The sequence below is a fragment of the Varanus komodoensis genome, unplaced genomic scaffold, assembly GCF_004798865.1.
Source record: "Varanus komodoensis strain SLA01 unplaced genomic scaffold, ASM479886v1 scaffold34_1, whole genome shotgun sequence".
Lineage (NCBI taxonomy): Eukaryota > Metazoa > Chordata > Lepidosauria > Squamata > Varanidae > Varanus > Varanus komodoensis.
Window position 1 is genome coordinate 6,278,770 of NW_025335854.1, and position 15,972 is coordinate 6,294,741.

A 15,972-nucleotide genomic window follows, 5' to 3' on the forward strand; every position below is an offset into this window, starting at 1 on the left:
TGGAGACGTTCAAGCTTCAGCAGCCCTCAGTCTCTCAATGGCTCTCGGCTGTTCTGAAGTAACGTCTCAGCAGCTCCAAGTACCCTCTTGGTCCAAGAGGCACCAAGGTCTGTTTTACCTGCTTTGTCTATCCAAGCCCGGTAGCCGTTCAACTCCCGCTCAATCTGCTGCTGTCGCCTCAGCTTCATGAAGGCCCGGCGATTTTCCACTCGCTCTCTCTCTTTGGCAAATTCCCTGTAAAGACAGAAGGCCAAGGCGCAACTGGAAAAGGATTTCCCACGCCCAAGCGTGCGCTGTTGTGCAGAGGGGAAAGGCTGAGTAAGCACCGACAGGAAACCTGGATGGTGACTTGGGGAGAGCAGGAGTGAGCTCAGCTCTCCTCTCCTACAAGGAGTCCGAGGTGGCAAGCACAGCTGCACCTCCCTTTGGGATCGTCAGGACTCTGTGAAGCAGGTCAGGCGAAGAGACTGCGAATGGCCCAAGGCAAACTTCAGAGTGGAGCAGAGTGCAGAAGCAGGGCCCGCCAATGGCTCATGCTCTTCTCCCCAAACAATCCTGCACACAGGCGTGCAAGCGAGGCTCAGTGCGAGCAGGCAACAGACCGCCACTTCTCCTAAGAGCCAACCCATCACGTATGCACATTGCCCTTTCTCAAATCGTGCCAAGGGATTACTTGGGCAAGCCGATCAAAGCCTCCCTCCACCCTTGGCTCACCGATAGGCACTGTTCTGAATACCAATCCTCCAGTTTTGGGGTGCAGGGGGTCCTAATGCCTGCTTCTCTCCCCCATGGCTGTGCACTGCACATCCTCGGCAGTCTGTAGCGTGAGTTTGCAAAAGTACCAAACCAATAAGCCCCCCCCCCCCCACTCTTCCTTCAATTATCCTCTGGCTGGGAGGATGTTTTCCCAACTCATCACTTTCCTCCCAGCAACCTTTGCTGACCACAGCTTTCCCAGGACAGCTTTAAATGGGGTGGATCGTACAAGCGGGAGGGCCGGAGCTGTTCTTGCCCTTGACCGAGGCGGGGAGTGGGAGGCCTCGGAAAGCCATGCTTGGATGCTGAGAGCCGTTTCTTCCCAATACGGGGGACTGGGGAAAGCGGAGGAGATAAAAGCAGGCCTTGGGCATAATTCGGAGGGTACGATTCCTGCCCCCCTCCACCCAAAGCAAGCCTCCCCCGCCCCTCTCCAATGCACGCCTCTCATTCCACTCCTCGCCCGTGTGCCGACTCCGAGCAGGCGAGCCATATTTTCTCTCCCTCTCGCACACAAACGTGCAGGCTGGAATGCTGCCGATGGGGTGGGGGCGTGGGTGCATCATTCAGCAGAGCAGAGCCGTGCCGCAGCTTTGCCGCACAGTCGTTGGATCTGCCAAAGGTGCGGAAGGGTGGGCTGGAGGGAAGGCAGCAGAGGGAGCGGCGGCACGATCACAGTCCCCTGGCGATGCTCCAGGATCCCTGGATAACCAGACTCCTTGGATGGAAGGACCCCAGCAATCCCCTGCCTTCCCCCCGTCGCATCTGCAAGGCTGACCTTCCAGCACAGAAGCAAGTAGGCGAATGAAAATAGCCGTGAAGACCCACAGAGACACGCGCTTTTGTCTTTCTTTCCCTGCACAGCTCTGGCACTACCACAAGCCCTTCAAACAGAGACAAGAGCTTCCTAGATCCACCTCAGCAAACTGTAAACTAGTCTTTCTAGGAACCAGAAAGAATAACCAAATTAAGGGTGCTTCACTGGAGAAAGTTCAAGTGAACGGCGAGGTCCGTCTGCACAGTTATGTTCCCGCTCATTACGGACAGGTGTGAAAGCCGGACAGTGAAGGAAGTGGAGGGGAAGAAACTGGATGCAGTGGAAACACGGCCCTGGAAGAGAGCTTGGCGAATACGCCGGACAGGCCGGAAGATGAACAAGAGGGTGCTGCCCAAAGCAAGCCGGAGCTTTCTCTAGAAGCAAAAGTGACAGTGCTGAGGCTTTGCTACCTGGGGCACATCATGAGAAGGCAAGACTCTGGAGAAGGCAAGCATGCTCCAGGCGAAGCCAGCAGAAGCAAAGGAAGGCCAGCTATGAGACGGATGGACTCCATTAGGAAGCCACAGACTTGGCTTTGGAAGAGCCGAGCGGGCTGCCACGGACTGGGCACTTTGGAGGGCTTTCATTCACGGGGCCACCGTGGGCCTGAGATGGCCTGATGGCACATCACGGCGGCAGCGACCTCGGCAAAAGGCTAGTGCAGCCAGTTCACAAAATCAGCGGCACCACAGCTAACTGGGCCGGGTGCCGTCACACGGCTGTCGCTAAGGAGCTGTGGACAGGGTCAGTTTCTTGGATGGGAGACACAAGGATCTGCACGCAGAGCCAGAATGTAGGCAAAATGCTTTGTGCAAAAGGATTTAAAAACATGACCTGGTTTCTCTGGACTTGATGCTGCAAGAACATCGGGGTTGCCTTCGAAAGGATACCCAGCCCTGACAGTCTCATTTGTGTAGCTGTAAGATGCAGGTCACCAAAAACATTATTTGTCTCATCTACTGATTGCACTGTAGGTAATTGGTGGATGAGCCATTGCAATGAATGGGGTTTAGGGTACCTGGCTGGTGTAAGTTCGACTGTGCGTAGAAAGCTCTAAGTGAACTCCAAAAATTAGGCAGTCCTATCGTAGTCTCTGATCTATAAAGAACAGTGAAGGGCTGCTGGTTGTAGCAATGGATAAACCAGTGTTGCAGACGGGCTGGATCAGGCCAGTGAAGTGAGCTACTTCTCCCCAAAGCCTGGAAAAGCAGCTCAGCTTTTCCAGGCTAATTTCTAATTCAGAAACCCAGTTACACTTCTGATGTCATTTTCAGAGGTGTGGGAGTAAAAATAGTTTCTAGTGATAAAGAAGAGGTCTCAGCACACTCTTAACAGCTCTGAATTCTTCAGTCAGCTTGCAAGTGTAGAGGAGGAGAGTTCTAGGAACAGCATATTCCTTTTCGGGACCACTGTGCCACCCCACAGAGCAAGGGTCCCCACCCACCCCCTTGCAGGGGAGCAGTTTCACTGCATGGGCATCCCGGGCTTTTCTCTTTGGAAGAATACACTCCTTCTGTCCATCTGTTTGCTGCCTCCAGTTTGCACTTAGCAGGTATCTTTACCAAGTATCATGTTATTCCAGTTTCACCTCTGGGGCTTAATTCATCAGACACTACAGGAAAAACAGAACTGGCTCTCCTTAGTAGCGTATGGAGACATGGGGTTTTATTAGGGGTCAGCGGTTCACAGGAATACCTTCCTACTTCTAGCCCCTTCTAAAAGGCTAGGGCTAGAATATATTTCCTTAGTATCTCAGCCCTTCAGTGAGAGAAATAAGAGTGGTTTGGATCTATGCAGATGAGGTTTACTTAGCCAAAAAGATAGGTTTATTAACCAACACCAAATGGCACTCAAGGAAATAAAGAGAACAACACTGCTTTAACTTTACGCACTTGCCCTACCTGATGCAACAGGTTGGTCCGCTACATTTTACTTAGGTACAGAAGTTCCATAACAGAAAGCCACAAATTTGAATCTGAAATCAAAATAGCATCTTTCTGCCATCCTGACATAAAAGCCAGGGTGGAAAGTAGATGAAATGGAATACGTTCATAGGAACTCTGGCTGTGAGGGGGGTGTGGGAGTGAGGGCATCGCATCATTTAGAAATGGTTCCCTGGGGTAGGACGTACGAGCAGGGCAAGGTGAGCTCATCCTGGTCCATGGACAGTCAGTGTCAGGACTGAAAGAACAAAACAGCAATCCACAATCTCGACCCTTAGCCATGGAGGCAGGTTGGCACAACCGTACCTAAATCTGGGAAACAACACAGCTCTTCTTTTTTCCACATGCCATTTTCTTAACGACCCGTATCTACCTGTGAGAAGAAGCAACCAAGTGCGAAGAAAACACACCTTCTGGACTACGCTCAGGTGCCTTCAAATTGTTTTTAGGTGAGCGCATGCATGTGGATTTTGTACTGAATTTTTAAGCTCTGATCTTCATGCACCACCCAGGGAGCTTTGGTAGAGAAATGTGATAAATGGAACGTAATGAATTCAACTGTGCAGGGATGTTCACTGTTAAGAAAAGAACCCAGGGCCTGCCTTCTCCATTTGCTTCTTTGGTGCCATTTCCCCTCCTGCTTGCCACATCTTCTTCGGGCTTTAGCTGCAAGAGTGATCCCAGCTTATTGAAGCAGCGGCTCCGGAAAGCAAAGCGCTGGGACCAACCTGGTCATTTGTGCCCAGGCCGGAGGCACAGCCAAACCCCACCAGGGCCTGCTGAGCAGACGCTCTCCACCCAGGGACCCTGGAGTAGGACATCGAGAACGCTCTAGGAAGCTTTAGATCTTTTGCAGTATGAGTCTTGTTTTTAACCTCCTGAGAATATTTCATCCTGAGGTGATGTGCAGGTATCATGAATGAATGAATGGTCACAACTACTTAGCTCACCCTCAGTTCAGTTGATGACCTGCAGATGTTTTAGACTACAGATCCCAGCATTCCTGATTGCTGACCATCCTGGTTAGTGCTGATGGAAACAACTCCATAGCATCTGGAGGGCACCAGGTTAAATCCCCTTCAGTCTGGTTTCAGGCTCGGTTGTGGAACAGAAACAGCCTTGGTTACACTGGGGAATGGCTTGTGCTCCCGGACACGTCCATGCTGTTGACCATGGTATTAACCATGCCATGTTCTGGAACACGTACCTGGGTTGGGCATAGGAAGTGTGCCCAGTGCTTCTGCATCTAGCTCGCACCATTTCTGATTTTAAAAGACTGTTTATGGGCAGGTTTCTTCTGTTACGGATGACAGAGAAGATTCACCTTCTCCTTCGAGTCGTAAGCTGTTCCGTGAGAAGCTGACTGATGACGCGATTCAAGTAAGTAGGTGGCTGTTCTCTAAGGCAAGGGACCCTCTGTGCTTGCTTATATTTCCCAGGCACAAGGGATATGTAAGGAAAATGAGGTCTGGAAAGCTGGAGCATGCATATGACTCTGGAAGCAGAGTGAAACAATCTGCCTCAGATGTTGGTAGCACAGGCTTGTACAGAGAATCTAGTGGAATCAGAGCCTGCAAACTTTTAGACCAGGTATACTTTGCTTCGGGGCTGGAATTACCCGTGCTGTCTATTGCTTCACACCTATTCCTTCTCCCTCTGAATGGGCAAATAAGGCACTAGTGCTTTTTCCTCCAACGAAAATTGCCCCCTGAAAAATCGCCTGCTGTTAGAAGATGTTGGCAGATCAAGTTAGCACTGGCCTATCATTCTAACTAGGCCTAAGCAGAGTCCCTTTTCTCCCACTGCACTTTCTTCCTGCATTGTCATGAGAACATAAGAAAAGCTGCAGAGCCCTGAGGGCTTCCACAAAGCTCCCTTTAGGACAGCGTTCTGTTTCCGGCTGTGGTCCAAGTGCCATCAAGATGCCTTCTACATGTCTCTGAAGGCATCTCCCCAGGGTTTATCCCTTTTATCTGGTACCGCGATTCTGATGTCCTTCCACTGAATACAGAGGCTCTACTAGATACCATTGCTATTATCCATGATCAATCTGTCCTCCCATATTTTGCCTACCCCTCTTTTATAACCAACTAATCATGTGCCCACTGAAGCAGTCTTCGTGAGCTTGGGTGGACTCTGGGCGATGGTGGAAGATGGGAAGGCCTGGAGGAGTGTGGTCCATGGGGTCGCGATGGGTCGGGCACGACTTCGCGACTAACAGCAACAACAAATCATGTGCCACTGAATTCCTCTTGTTAACAGTGCCTTCTCTTTATTGGTCGTGTGAACAGAAGCTGTGCCTGCCAGTCAATTTTACTGGGTGATCCTATTTCTCCACCGTTTTACTCATGTAATCATTGTTTTAGTCATTTAACCCTCTCCTACATTGCTCCTCAAATTGCCTTTTTTCTAATTGAAAAAAGATACCAAATGCTTTAGACTTCCCAGTTAGGAAAGGTCTCCAAACTTCTGATTACTCTTTTCTACATTTTTCTAGTCTGTGATACCCCTTTTGAGATGAGGAGACCAGAACTGTACACAATATTTCAAATGTGGTTGCAAGACCGAAAGAATAGGATATATACTTTGTGTGCCTTTGCGTCTTACCGCAGACCAACTTTCAACCACGGTGGTTTGGCCCATCTGGCCAGATGGGCAACCCCACATCACCCATTGGCCACTAGAGATGCTGTCCTTGGGTTGAAGGGTCCAGTGAGGCCGTACATGCTGCAACTATACAGCAGAAGAACAACCTCTCGCCAAAGCCAGACCTGATCTGCTGCGCTGTCTGTAAAGACATGAGGTCCCACCACTGCCAAGACAAATACCAGCTGGCCCGAGGCTCAGAAATACCTCCCACGGTATTTGGGATATAACACAATGAGAAATTAGTCTCACTTTGGCAGCATTTTAGGGAGACACTGTAGGATCCTCTGTGATACATGTCAGTGGCCATGTGTCCTGTGTTACAAGTGGCAGTCCTCTATTTGAAGATGTATTCTAATGGACCGGGCTGTCCAGTCCAAGTCTATTTTAAACATGAAGATCCATAAGTCAGGAAAGCAAGAAGAGGCCTTGAAGTTCCCCATCTGCATTTGGTGAAAAAAACAAGGACAAAACCAGGATGACACTGCAAACCTAACCTTAACCCTAATCCTAACCAGGATGACACTGCAAACAGGGAAAAAAGTGAGGACGAGAACACCAGATGCTGAGAAAAAACTTCAGTCCAGCAGCCCAATGGAAGGAGTTCCCAAAACACAGGGGGGGGGGGGGGGGCATTATTGTAAAATCTTTCCACCAACAGATAGCACATAGCACTGAGAAAACCCACAAGATCCTAGTCACAATCTATTCTTTGTCACTATCGTGAAATACACAGTAGCTCTATTTAAATTAGAGTGATTTTAAATGTGCACCTATACATATGCATTAGCTCAAGCAGATTTTATGTAAATATCCCCCCCTCTGCTTGCCTGTCAAGGCCCACCCTAATCATGTGCATTTCTGTCTGACTCATCCTCCCAAAATGGGAAAAGATAGGAGAAGCTCAGGGCTTTCTGCGTGAGCCCTTTGGAGTGCGGCATTGTTCCCTACTGCAACTGTTGATGGGCTCTTTAAACTATTTTGTGACCCTCCACTTTCACCTCTGTATCTAATCAGTACTTTTGAAAGTTCTGTTGGAACTTTCAGAACTGGTGAAGATGCTAAGGAGATTGCTTCACGTTTTTTGGGGGGGATGGCGGGGGGTGTCAAGGTATTAAAGCCACTGGCATGTGGGGAGAGGGATTTGTGTGCTGAGTGACTGTGCCTGATCTGAAGCTTACACTCCATTCCTGACTTAACAACATTCGTAATACAACCATCCAAGGGTGCTATGAGGTGAGCATTACAAACGGGTGCGTTTGACTAATGGGCTGCCTAATTATGACATTCAGAGGCAGCACCAGTTATAAGGAAATCAGGTCGACACCCCGCTCATCGCTTTGCTGAACTGTTTACAGTACACTGGAGAGAGTGTGCCGCTTTTCCTAATGAGATTAATCAAGTCATTTGCTCTGGCTTTCATTTCAATAGCCACATTTTCGAGATTCCTTCCATTTGCCGCCACTAATAACTTGGCTGAAAATGAAACGAGATGCGTCTGAAGTACATGCAAGAGGATAAAAGGTGACCCCGAATAAGGAGGCTGGGAGGCCTGGAGGTCATTTTCAAGCCCCCTTCCGACACGTCGGCAAGGAAGTGATGGCGACTTCAGCTGGAGAAGCAAAGCCTGGTGCTTTTTGGGGGGAGTCCCCCCCCCACACAAAAAGGTTTTATATGCAGTGCCAGAGACCCCCCCCCCCCCGCAAGAAGCCAAGCTCTCCTGGGGCACAGCGCTTCCCCTTCTGCTGATTCTGGTGGTGCGGACTCAGGGCTTCTTCTGGCCAGGCCATGAGCTGCAGCTCTTCATCGTAGGCACATTCCCATGCCTTTCCCAGCATTCAGTGAGCATTTCCCATTGTTCAGAGGGGGCAGATTAATCACATAAGCTTGCTTGCTCGCTCACTCGCTCGCTCGCTCATTCATTCATTCATTATTTCCATTCATATGCCACTACCTTAGCCCATACCTGGACTCTCTCTGAGCTTGCCACAGGATGTTCAACGCCAGTCCCCTGAGCACCTGGGCATCTTTGCTAAAGAAGCAAACAGCACAGCTTCCTTCAGGTTCTAATTTGCTAGTACTGGCCTGGAGTGCAACTGAACCATATCCTGGCCTTGCCTACTACTATTATTACACTTCACTTATATTTATTTAATATCTTTATGTCCTACCTGTTCTCCTCTTGCAAGGAACCCAAGGCAGCTGGCAAGGTTCTCTTCTGCTCTATTTTACTCTCACAACAACCCTGTGAGGTAGGTTAGGCCAAGGGACAGTGACTGGCCCAAAGCCACCTACCAGTCTTCTTTCTATGCAAGTCCCCTTAGAGTAGAATTCCAGGTGGGCTTGAATTGTCTTCTCCCACTTACTGCAGAAACCCTTCTGGTTCTCTACTGCCCCATCAGTAGCTCTGTGCCACTTTCATACTGAAATTCCATACCCCTCCCCTTTGTCCTTGGCTGCACCCTTTTGTGTGACTTCTTGGAGTGTGTCTGCAGGTGTGTGAAGGAGCTGTGTGGTACTTTGCAATATGCACCATATACCTACAACGGTTCCGGCTGCAGCTCTGTTCGCCCTTTACTGGAAGCAAGTTCCACGGAATTCAGAAGAGTTGAATCCTAAGATTTGTCTAGGACTGTGCAGCTAAAAGGCTGGACTAATAAATTCTAGAGAAACATCCCCCACCCTAACCCAAACCTGACAAGCACACAAAATATGCAATTAGGAGAACGCTTGCAGGGCCGGATAAGTGTGTTTGGAGCACGTGCCGACTTCTCTCGTCTCATTCCGTGCCTCAGCCACAATACTGTAGCTGATAGAATACCCCACGGGGCAGGAAGAGAACCACGGGGAAGTTTGCTTTCCATTGCACACCCCCACCACGGTTCTAATTTCAGCATGAAAGAGGCGTGATTATGAAGGCAAAGCGCCAGTGTATTTTTCACAAGCAAAATGTCTCGCTCCGGAGAGAACCCAGCGGTAACCTTTGCTTCCCAAAAGGAGCTTAAAGAATTGGTCTGTCTGCTCTCAGAAGGCGTGCAAGATCAGGCCGAGGCTATACACACTTATACCAGCGTGCGGGCATTTGGATATGCACACTCGCATTTGAAAGAGAAAATGTTCCGATGGTGCCTGGTTTGAGATCCCAGACAATTCAACGATCTTTAATTTCCCCTCAGGAGATTTTGTTTCCCACTGTATTGCTAAATGTTCTCTCCTTGCCCTAGTTGACAGACTAAAACGAGGATTTTTATACTTCCACGGCTGGGTAAAAAGTTGGGTGGCTGAGTGTCCTCCTTTACGGAAGACAGTCCTCTATTGAAGGCATCCTTTAGATAAAGGACCCCAAGGACCGTAAGATAAAGGACCCCAAGAAGGGAGAAGCAGGTCTGTTCATGTCTGCCATAGTTTACACCTGGAGGGCAGGCAGAGCCCAGACCACAAACTTCTCCCTGATAGTACCACTATGGCTCTTCTATTTAAATTAACACAATTGATTATTAATATGCATCTTTACATATAATTAGGCATATAGAGGTTGATGCAGGTCAGTATTCGCTCCCCTTCAGCACATGGGATCTTTTCCTCTCTTCTTTAGTGAAGTGAATGTTCATCCTTGCACTAGAAAGTTACATGAGAGAGCCAGGGGAAGAGATGGGAGAAGCTAAACCTGGGCACCAAAACAGCGATACAGAGAGGCAGAGATTCCAAAGGGAAGGGCATCGTGCAAGTTTCTATACAGCCCATTATCAAATAAAAGATTGGGCAGCTACAAAAGGGAACAACAGAGTTTTATTCCATGAGTGCAGAAGAAAAGCTATATGCTCGTTAGTCTCTTTTCTGGCAAGTATTATTGTAATTAATTACAACTTTCAGTTACCCTCCAACACAGAGATGTTGAACAATCACAGTATTTGTGGGAATCAGGTGTAGCTTTGTACTTTGTACTTTATCCTCTGTCAAAAGAGCAGCGAAGAAGATAATGGGGTTTTGATTTCATTTTCTCTGGAGGCAATTTTGGTGTGATTTATCCCCAAACATATCAGTTGCTGACACACTGATTGTTGAATGACTTCCCATGATTATCTCAGGGTTAGAGATGAGGAGCCTTGCAGGCAGAGAAGTGAGGAACCAGAAAAAAGATTTCTGGGTGTTTTTGGAAATCTTGGGGGAAAGATTTCACCGACAATTTTTCGCTGCCATCTCTTCCCATATCCTCTACTCAAGGATAAAGACAGAAGTTGAGAAGCGGTCGCCGATTATTCGGACATGGCCTTTTACCTCACAGTCACCCAGAGTATCCGAGATGAGAAGCATGGACTAAAAAAGGTGCAATATGTAGGAACTGTGGGAGCAACTTGAAGACATTTCATTGTGGGATGTAAGGGCATAAGGGAAGTCCTGCTGGATTGGACCTGAGGACCATCCAGTCCAGCACTCCATGAACACGGTGGCAAACCAGCTGCCTGCAGGATCCTTCCAGCAGGATCCTTCCAGCACTGCCTCCTGCCCAGCTCCTCAGCCGCTGGTGTATGCAGGCAGGCCACCTCTGGTAATGGAGGTAGCCCTTGGCCATTGATAGCCATGGCTAGTGGCCACTGATAGCCCTCTCCCCCACGAAGAAGGTCACCTCCTGATGTTTCAGGCAAGCCTAGAACCCTTTGGCAAGGCTGGAGCCACATGAAGAGTGGAGGGAGGATTGTGACATCGTGAACTTGGAAACTTCTTCTGGAGTGGAACGTGGAAGGAATTTGAGAGGAAGGGAAAATGTTTCGAGTAGCAACTTTTGTCAAGGTGGGCCACACATCTGCAGGTCGTCACCGAATATGACCTAATGCCACCTTGTAAGGAGAATTTGGTGGTTCCCGTAAGACTCATGGAGGAGTTAACATTAGCAACTTCGTATAAAGAAAACGTGTATAAAATGTTTTATAGATGGTAACTGTCGCCAAATAGATTAGTTAAGATGTTTCCAAATATGTCAAATGGGTGTTGGAAATGTAAACATAAATTGGGTACTTTTTATCATATGTGGTGGACTTGCGATAACGTGATATAGTATTGGATTAAAATACATAAATGGCTTGAGGAAATGTTACAAAAATCCTTAGCTTTTAAACCTGAAGTTTTTTTATTAGGCATTATACTGGAGGATACTAGCAAACAAGAAATGTATTTGATTTTGCATGTAATCACTGCGGCAAGGATTGCATTCGCTCAACACTGGAAGAGTGAAGAACCACCCACCGATGAACTGATTCTAAAAAAGATCTTGGACTGTGCAGAAATGGATAGATTGACTTTATCATTGAAGGAGAAAGAAGATACTGACTTCTATCAAACTTGGGACTCTTTTTATTACTGGCTAGAGAAATGGGACTTTGCATAGATTTAAATATGTTAAGTTATCATAAATGGAACAAGAAAGGTGTGGGGGCTGACACAGCGGGCTCAATGTTTTTGATGATGCATGTTGTTTTTAGTTTTTCTTTGTTTTTTAGGATTATAATTTCAAATAAAACTTATTATATATATAAGAAAGACTCATGGGAAAGTGCTACAGCTGAGTTGTAGGAGACCCACCTTTACATGAAAAAGTTGCCAGGATGAATCCCCGATTTTAATTGAGATCCAGCGTGGTGCCGTGGTTAGGAGCGTGGATCTGGGACTCAGACAATCTGGATTCTAGTCCCCACTCAGTGAAAAAGATGACAAATCTGACATTTCCCCACAACGTACATTTTCCGCCTATCCATTCAAGCATGTTTCTATAGTGAGTCCAATATAAATATTCTCTTCCACGTACTTTCAAATATGTGCCTTTGAAAAGGTTTTTGTTGTTGCTCAGATCAAATCACAAGCTCAGAAATCTACAGACTTGAGGCTGCAGGTTGTGTGCAGGTTCCCCCTTTGGCCCTGGGATGTCCAAACTGGATACTTTCTGGACCAAAATGAACTCCAGTTACATAGCTACGTGGCTCATAGGTCTGACTCAATTTAAGCCAGACTTACATATTTACATCTGGGGAATTCTGGAGGACTGAACCACACTGCTGCAGCAAAGTGCGAATCAAATCTCCAACAGGTACGAGTAGCAAAGTCCACATTATTTTTCCCCACCGCACACACAACAGCCAAATGCACTCTACTCCGCCAATGTTTAAAAGATGGTTTGTGCTGTTTTTAATTTAATTGTTCCATTACGGGATTGTATATATGCTTGAGGGCTCTTTTGGGGAGAAAGGTAGTTCATAAATATTTCAATAAAAAATAAATGCTGCACCATAATCTGCTAAGAAGCCTCACATCAAACAAAGGGAGAGACACTGTCAGAACCTGAATATTTGCTGAAGATACAGGCGGGCAGCAACAACTACGAGGCACTCAGGTGATAAGCTGAAGATTACCTGAGCTCCATTAGGGGGGCGCAAGCCAGTAGTAAAGAAGAAACAATGGCTGCATTTAGGGCTTTGTATAAATATGGTTTGCATGCACGCTTGGTTTATCTGCGAAGTAGAGGAAATACTCAAAGAACTGCAGGACTTTGCTTGAGAACCAGGGCGTTTTTTTGGTCATAGAATGCACCAGAACGGTGTTCTGGCACCTTTTTTTGACGGATTTTTCCAATGGAGTGATTTTGAATCGCCTGCGGGCTGCTTGTGTGTCGGCGCCGATTGTGAGGGCGCTGCTTGGCTCGGGATGCTGCTCGGCTTGGGATCAGTCATGTGGTCGCGCGCTGAGTGCTTACTGCCGGCGGCGACCATTGTGTTTATGTGTGTGCAGTGACTGGCTACGTGCAAAAGGTAAATAAGTTCTTTATTTCAAAAACAGTTGGTGAATTGAAAATCTGTTTTAGTGTAAAAGTGTCACCCCAAGACGTGAGTTCGGGCATTTTTTTTTTTTTTTTTTTGCAAAAAAAGCACTGTTGGGAGCAATCTATGGATCAGAGTGCGAGCACGGACTTGATAAGTGACGCTGCTCCATGGGGTGACACCCACCTGGGAACCTCTCTGTGGAGACCGCTCCAACCATGAGAGAGAGGCGATTGGCCCGGGGAGCAAAATATGGCAGGCAGGGATGTCCTTCCCAAACACCACCACCAGCTCCCTTTCTTGGGAGAACGTGCATGCGTCGGAGCTCTGCCAACTAGGCTCCACTTCGCCCACCACAAGCGTGAAAAGACCTCCCTGCCCATCAGGCTGCTTCTGCACATGGGGTTGGGAGGAGGCACCACCTTCCCCCAGGAAACCAAACCGGCTGGAGCCAGCCCTGCCTGCCTGTTCTAGTTCCAGGTTCTGCCTGGCCTTGCGGATAGTGTATGTGGCCTTGAGGCTTCTGCAGCACTTAAGAACCGACAAGACATCACACTGACTTCTAATTCTGCATCACTGCTAGCTGTACAGAGGCGTGAATCTTGCCTGTGTTATTCGCCATGGAGGAGTGAGGAAAAACATGCGGCTTCCTTCTCTCCTGGACCACTATTAAAAGTCCACAGGCCCAGTCCTTCTTTGCATCTGTTCTCCGGCTCATGTCTGGTTCTTTCAGACATGTGCCTGCTGGTGTGAGACACAGTGTCAGTGCAACTACACCAGTTTGCACGAGCCGGGCATTTGGGCCCTCCCTTTCTCCTTTGCCATCCTTCCTGTCTTCCAAAACGCACAATAGCGCCCACTCTGCATTGGTGTCATTTCCTCCTCTGCAGGGGTTGGAAGACACTCCTATCATGACCAAGAAGCAAAGCCAGACTATCTGAGAATAACACCATCCACCGATAAGAGCCAGATTGCAACTTTTAGCCTCCGAATTTAGTTTACCATCAGACTTTGAGCTGAAAACAGTGGAGGGAGGACAGGATGGAGGTTTCTAAAATTGTGATTGGTGTGGAACATTCTCTCACTTTCTGGAAACTTTCTTTGAAGTGATGAGCTATGCCACTCCAAAATAATCGCAAAGAGTTCTCTTGAATGCGCCTTGCCTTCAACAACCACAATCCTTTCCCAAGGAAACATAAACCCTGTATTAAAATGAATGACAAAAATAAATAAGCTTTATGTGAGATTTTAAATTTCATCTTCTTGCAGGATTCAGAGATAGGAGATGCATGTTATTATTTAACAAGAACAATGGGTTGTAGAATAGGGGTAATAGAAATGGGGCAGGATCTCGACCTCTAAGTCATAATTTCTTAACAGACACTGATGATGATGTGTTCATAAATCTCATTTTCAAATGCTATTCCACAGCTGTAAAGACTAAGGTTGCATTTTTCTTTGAACATTAAAAACTGTGATTCTCCAAAGAGCAGCGCCAGTGTCAAAAGAACCACATGGAGCAAATGAGCTTGGCATTCAGCAGGTTTTAAAAAGCAGGTTCTTTGACTGGATCGGCATAAAATAGGTTTGCCAAGAGACTGTCACTCGTCCCATTTTCTATGTTAGACAAAACTACATTGCAGCAATTAGTTGATAACTTCTAGGTGTTTTGCAAGTCTGGGTGTTAATTCAATAAGTTAATTTATACAATGCTTACACTAGCTTCGTAATATCTCTAAGGGGATAAGGGTTGTGCCCTCAGTGCCTTATGTGCCCCTGAACCTATCATAGAATCACAGAATAGGAGAATTGGAAGGGACCAAGAAGGCCACCTGCTCCAACCCCCTGCTCAAGTCAAACCACCCCTCCCAGATGGTTGCCCAGTTGCATCTGGAATGCCTCCAGTGCGGGACAGACCACAATCTCCTGGTATAATTGGTTCCATGGTTGTATTTCTCTAAGAGTCAGGAAGTTCTTCCTGATATCCATCTACAATCTGGATTCCTATTATTTTAGCCTGTTGTTCTGTTTCTCTGGGATGATGGAGAAGAGATCCTGGCCTTCCTCTCTGTGGCAGCACTTCAAGTATTTGTAGATACATCTCTCCCTTCAGTCTTCTCGAGGCCAAACATGCCCAGTTCTCTCAATCTCTCCTCACAGGGCTTCGTCTCCAGTCCCTGAATCATCCATATTGCCCTCCTCTGAGCTATTTCCATCTTTCTTAAACTGAGGTGCCCAGAAACGGACAACAGGTCTCCAGATGAAGCCTAGCCATAGCTGAGTAAAGGGGAACCAGTATTTCACATGAGATTTAACTGGGCAGAAGGGTTCGGCTGTGGGGTGATATAGAAATGAAATTGATAACTTAATGGTAAGTATACTGTGCAGGAGGAACAGTGGAGCTCTCTCAGGTGAGGAACCCCAGAGACAAAGCATCAGTGCACAACCAAGTTAAGCAACTGTGTGAAGAAAATAAGTGCTATTTCCCTAGCTACCCATTTTTATATTAAATTGCCCCAGGAAATAGTTTAGAAGACATAAATTTTCAGCTGAGGCCAAAACAAGGGCTCAGCAGAGGGAGCTAAATTCCAAGAGGGTAAATCTTCACTATAGCTTGGCACTAAATCTTGCAGAGAAATCAGCAACAAGTTCCAGCTCTTGCAGCCTTGCTTTAACAGAGAATCTCACCCACATATTGAAACTAAACTGAAGCACAGAAAGGGGCAATAAAAGAAATGCATCGCTCTATATTGACGAGAACCAGTGTAGTTGGAAGAGTCCATCGGCTCAGGTTTTCAGTTTTAAAGAACAGCTTATAAAACTAAAGCTCAGAAATCACATGTAAGGATGTTTCACTGGAGACCAAGGCCAAGAACATCCACAGTCTTGTGTTCCGTATGACTATTTATGGGTGTGAAAGCAGAGAGTGAAGAAAGTCGATTGGGAGAAAACTGACATGTTGGAAACTTGGGGCTGGAGGAGGGCTTTGAGAACACCCTGG

The 15,972-nt window shown here is 47.2% G+C and overlaps 1 protein-coding gene across 1 annotated transcript in view; it reads right to left on the reverse strand.

Annotated features, from left to right (window-relative positions):
• Positions 1–15,972, reverse strand: part of CACNA1E (calcium voltage-gated channel subunit alpha1 E) — a 228,082-nt gene that overhangs the window by 91,672 nt on the left and 120,438 nt on the right. The window contains 1 exon segment of the mRNA XM_044439166.1: positions 119–234. Within this exon segment, the coding sequence (XP_044295101.1) occupies positions 119–234 (116 nt within the window).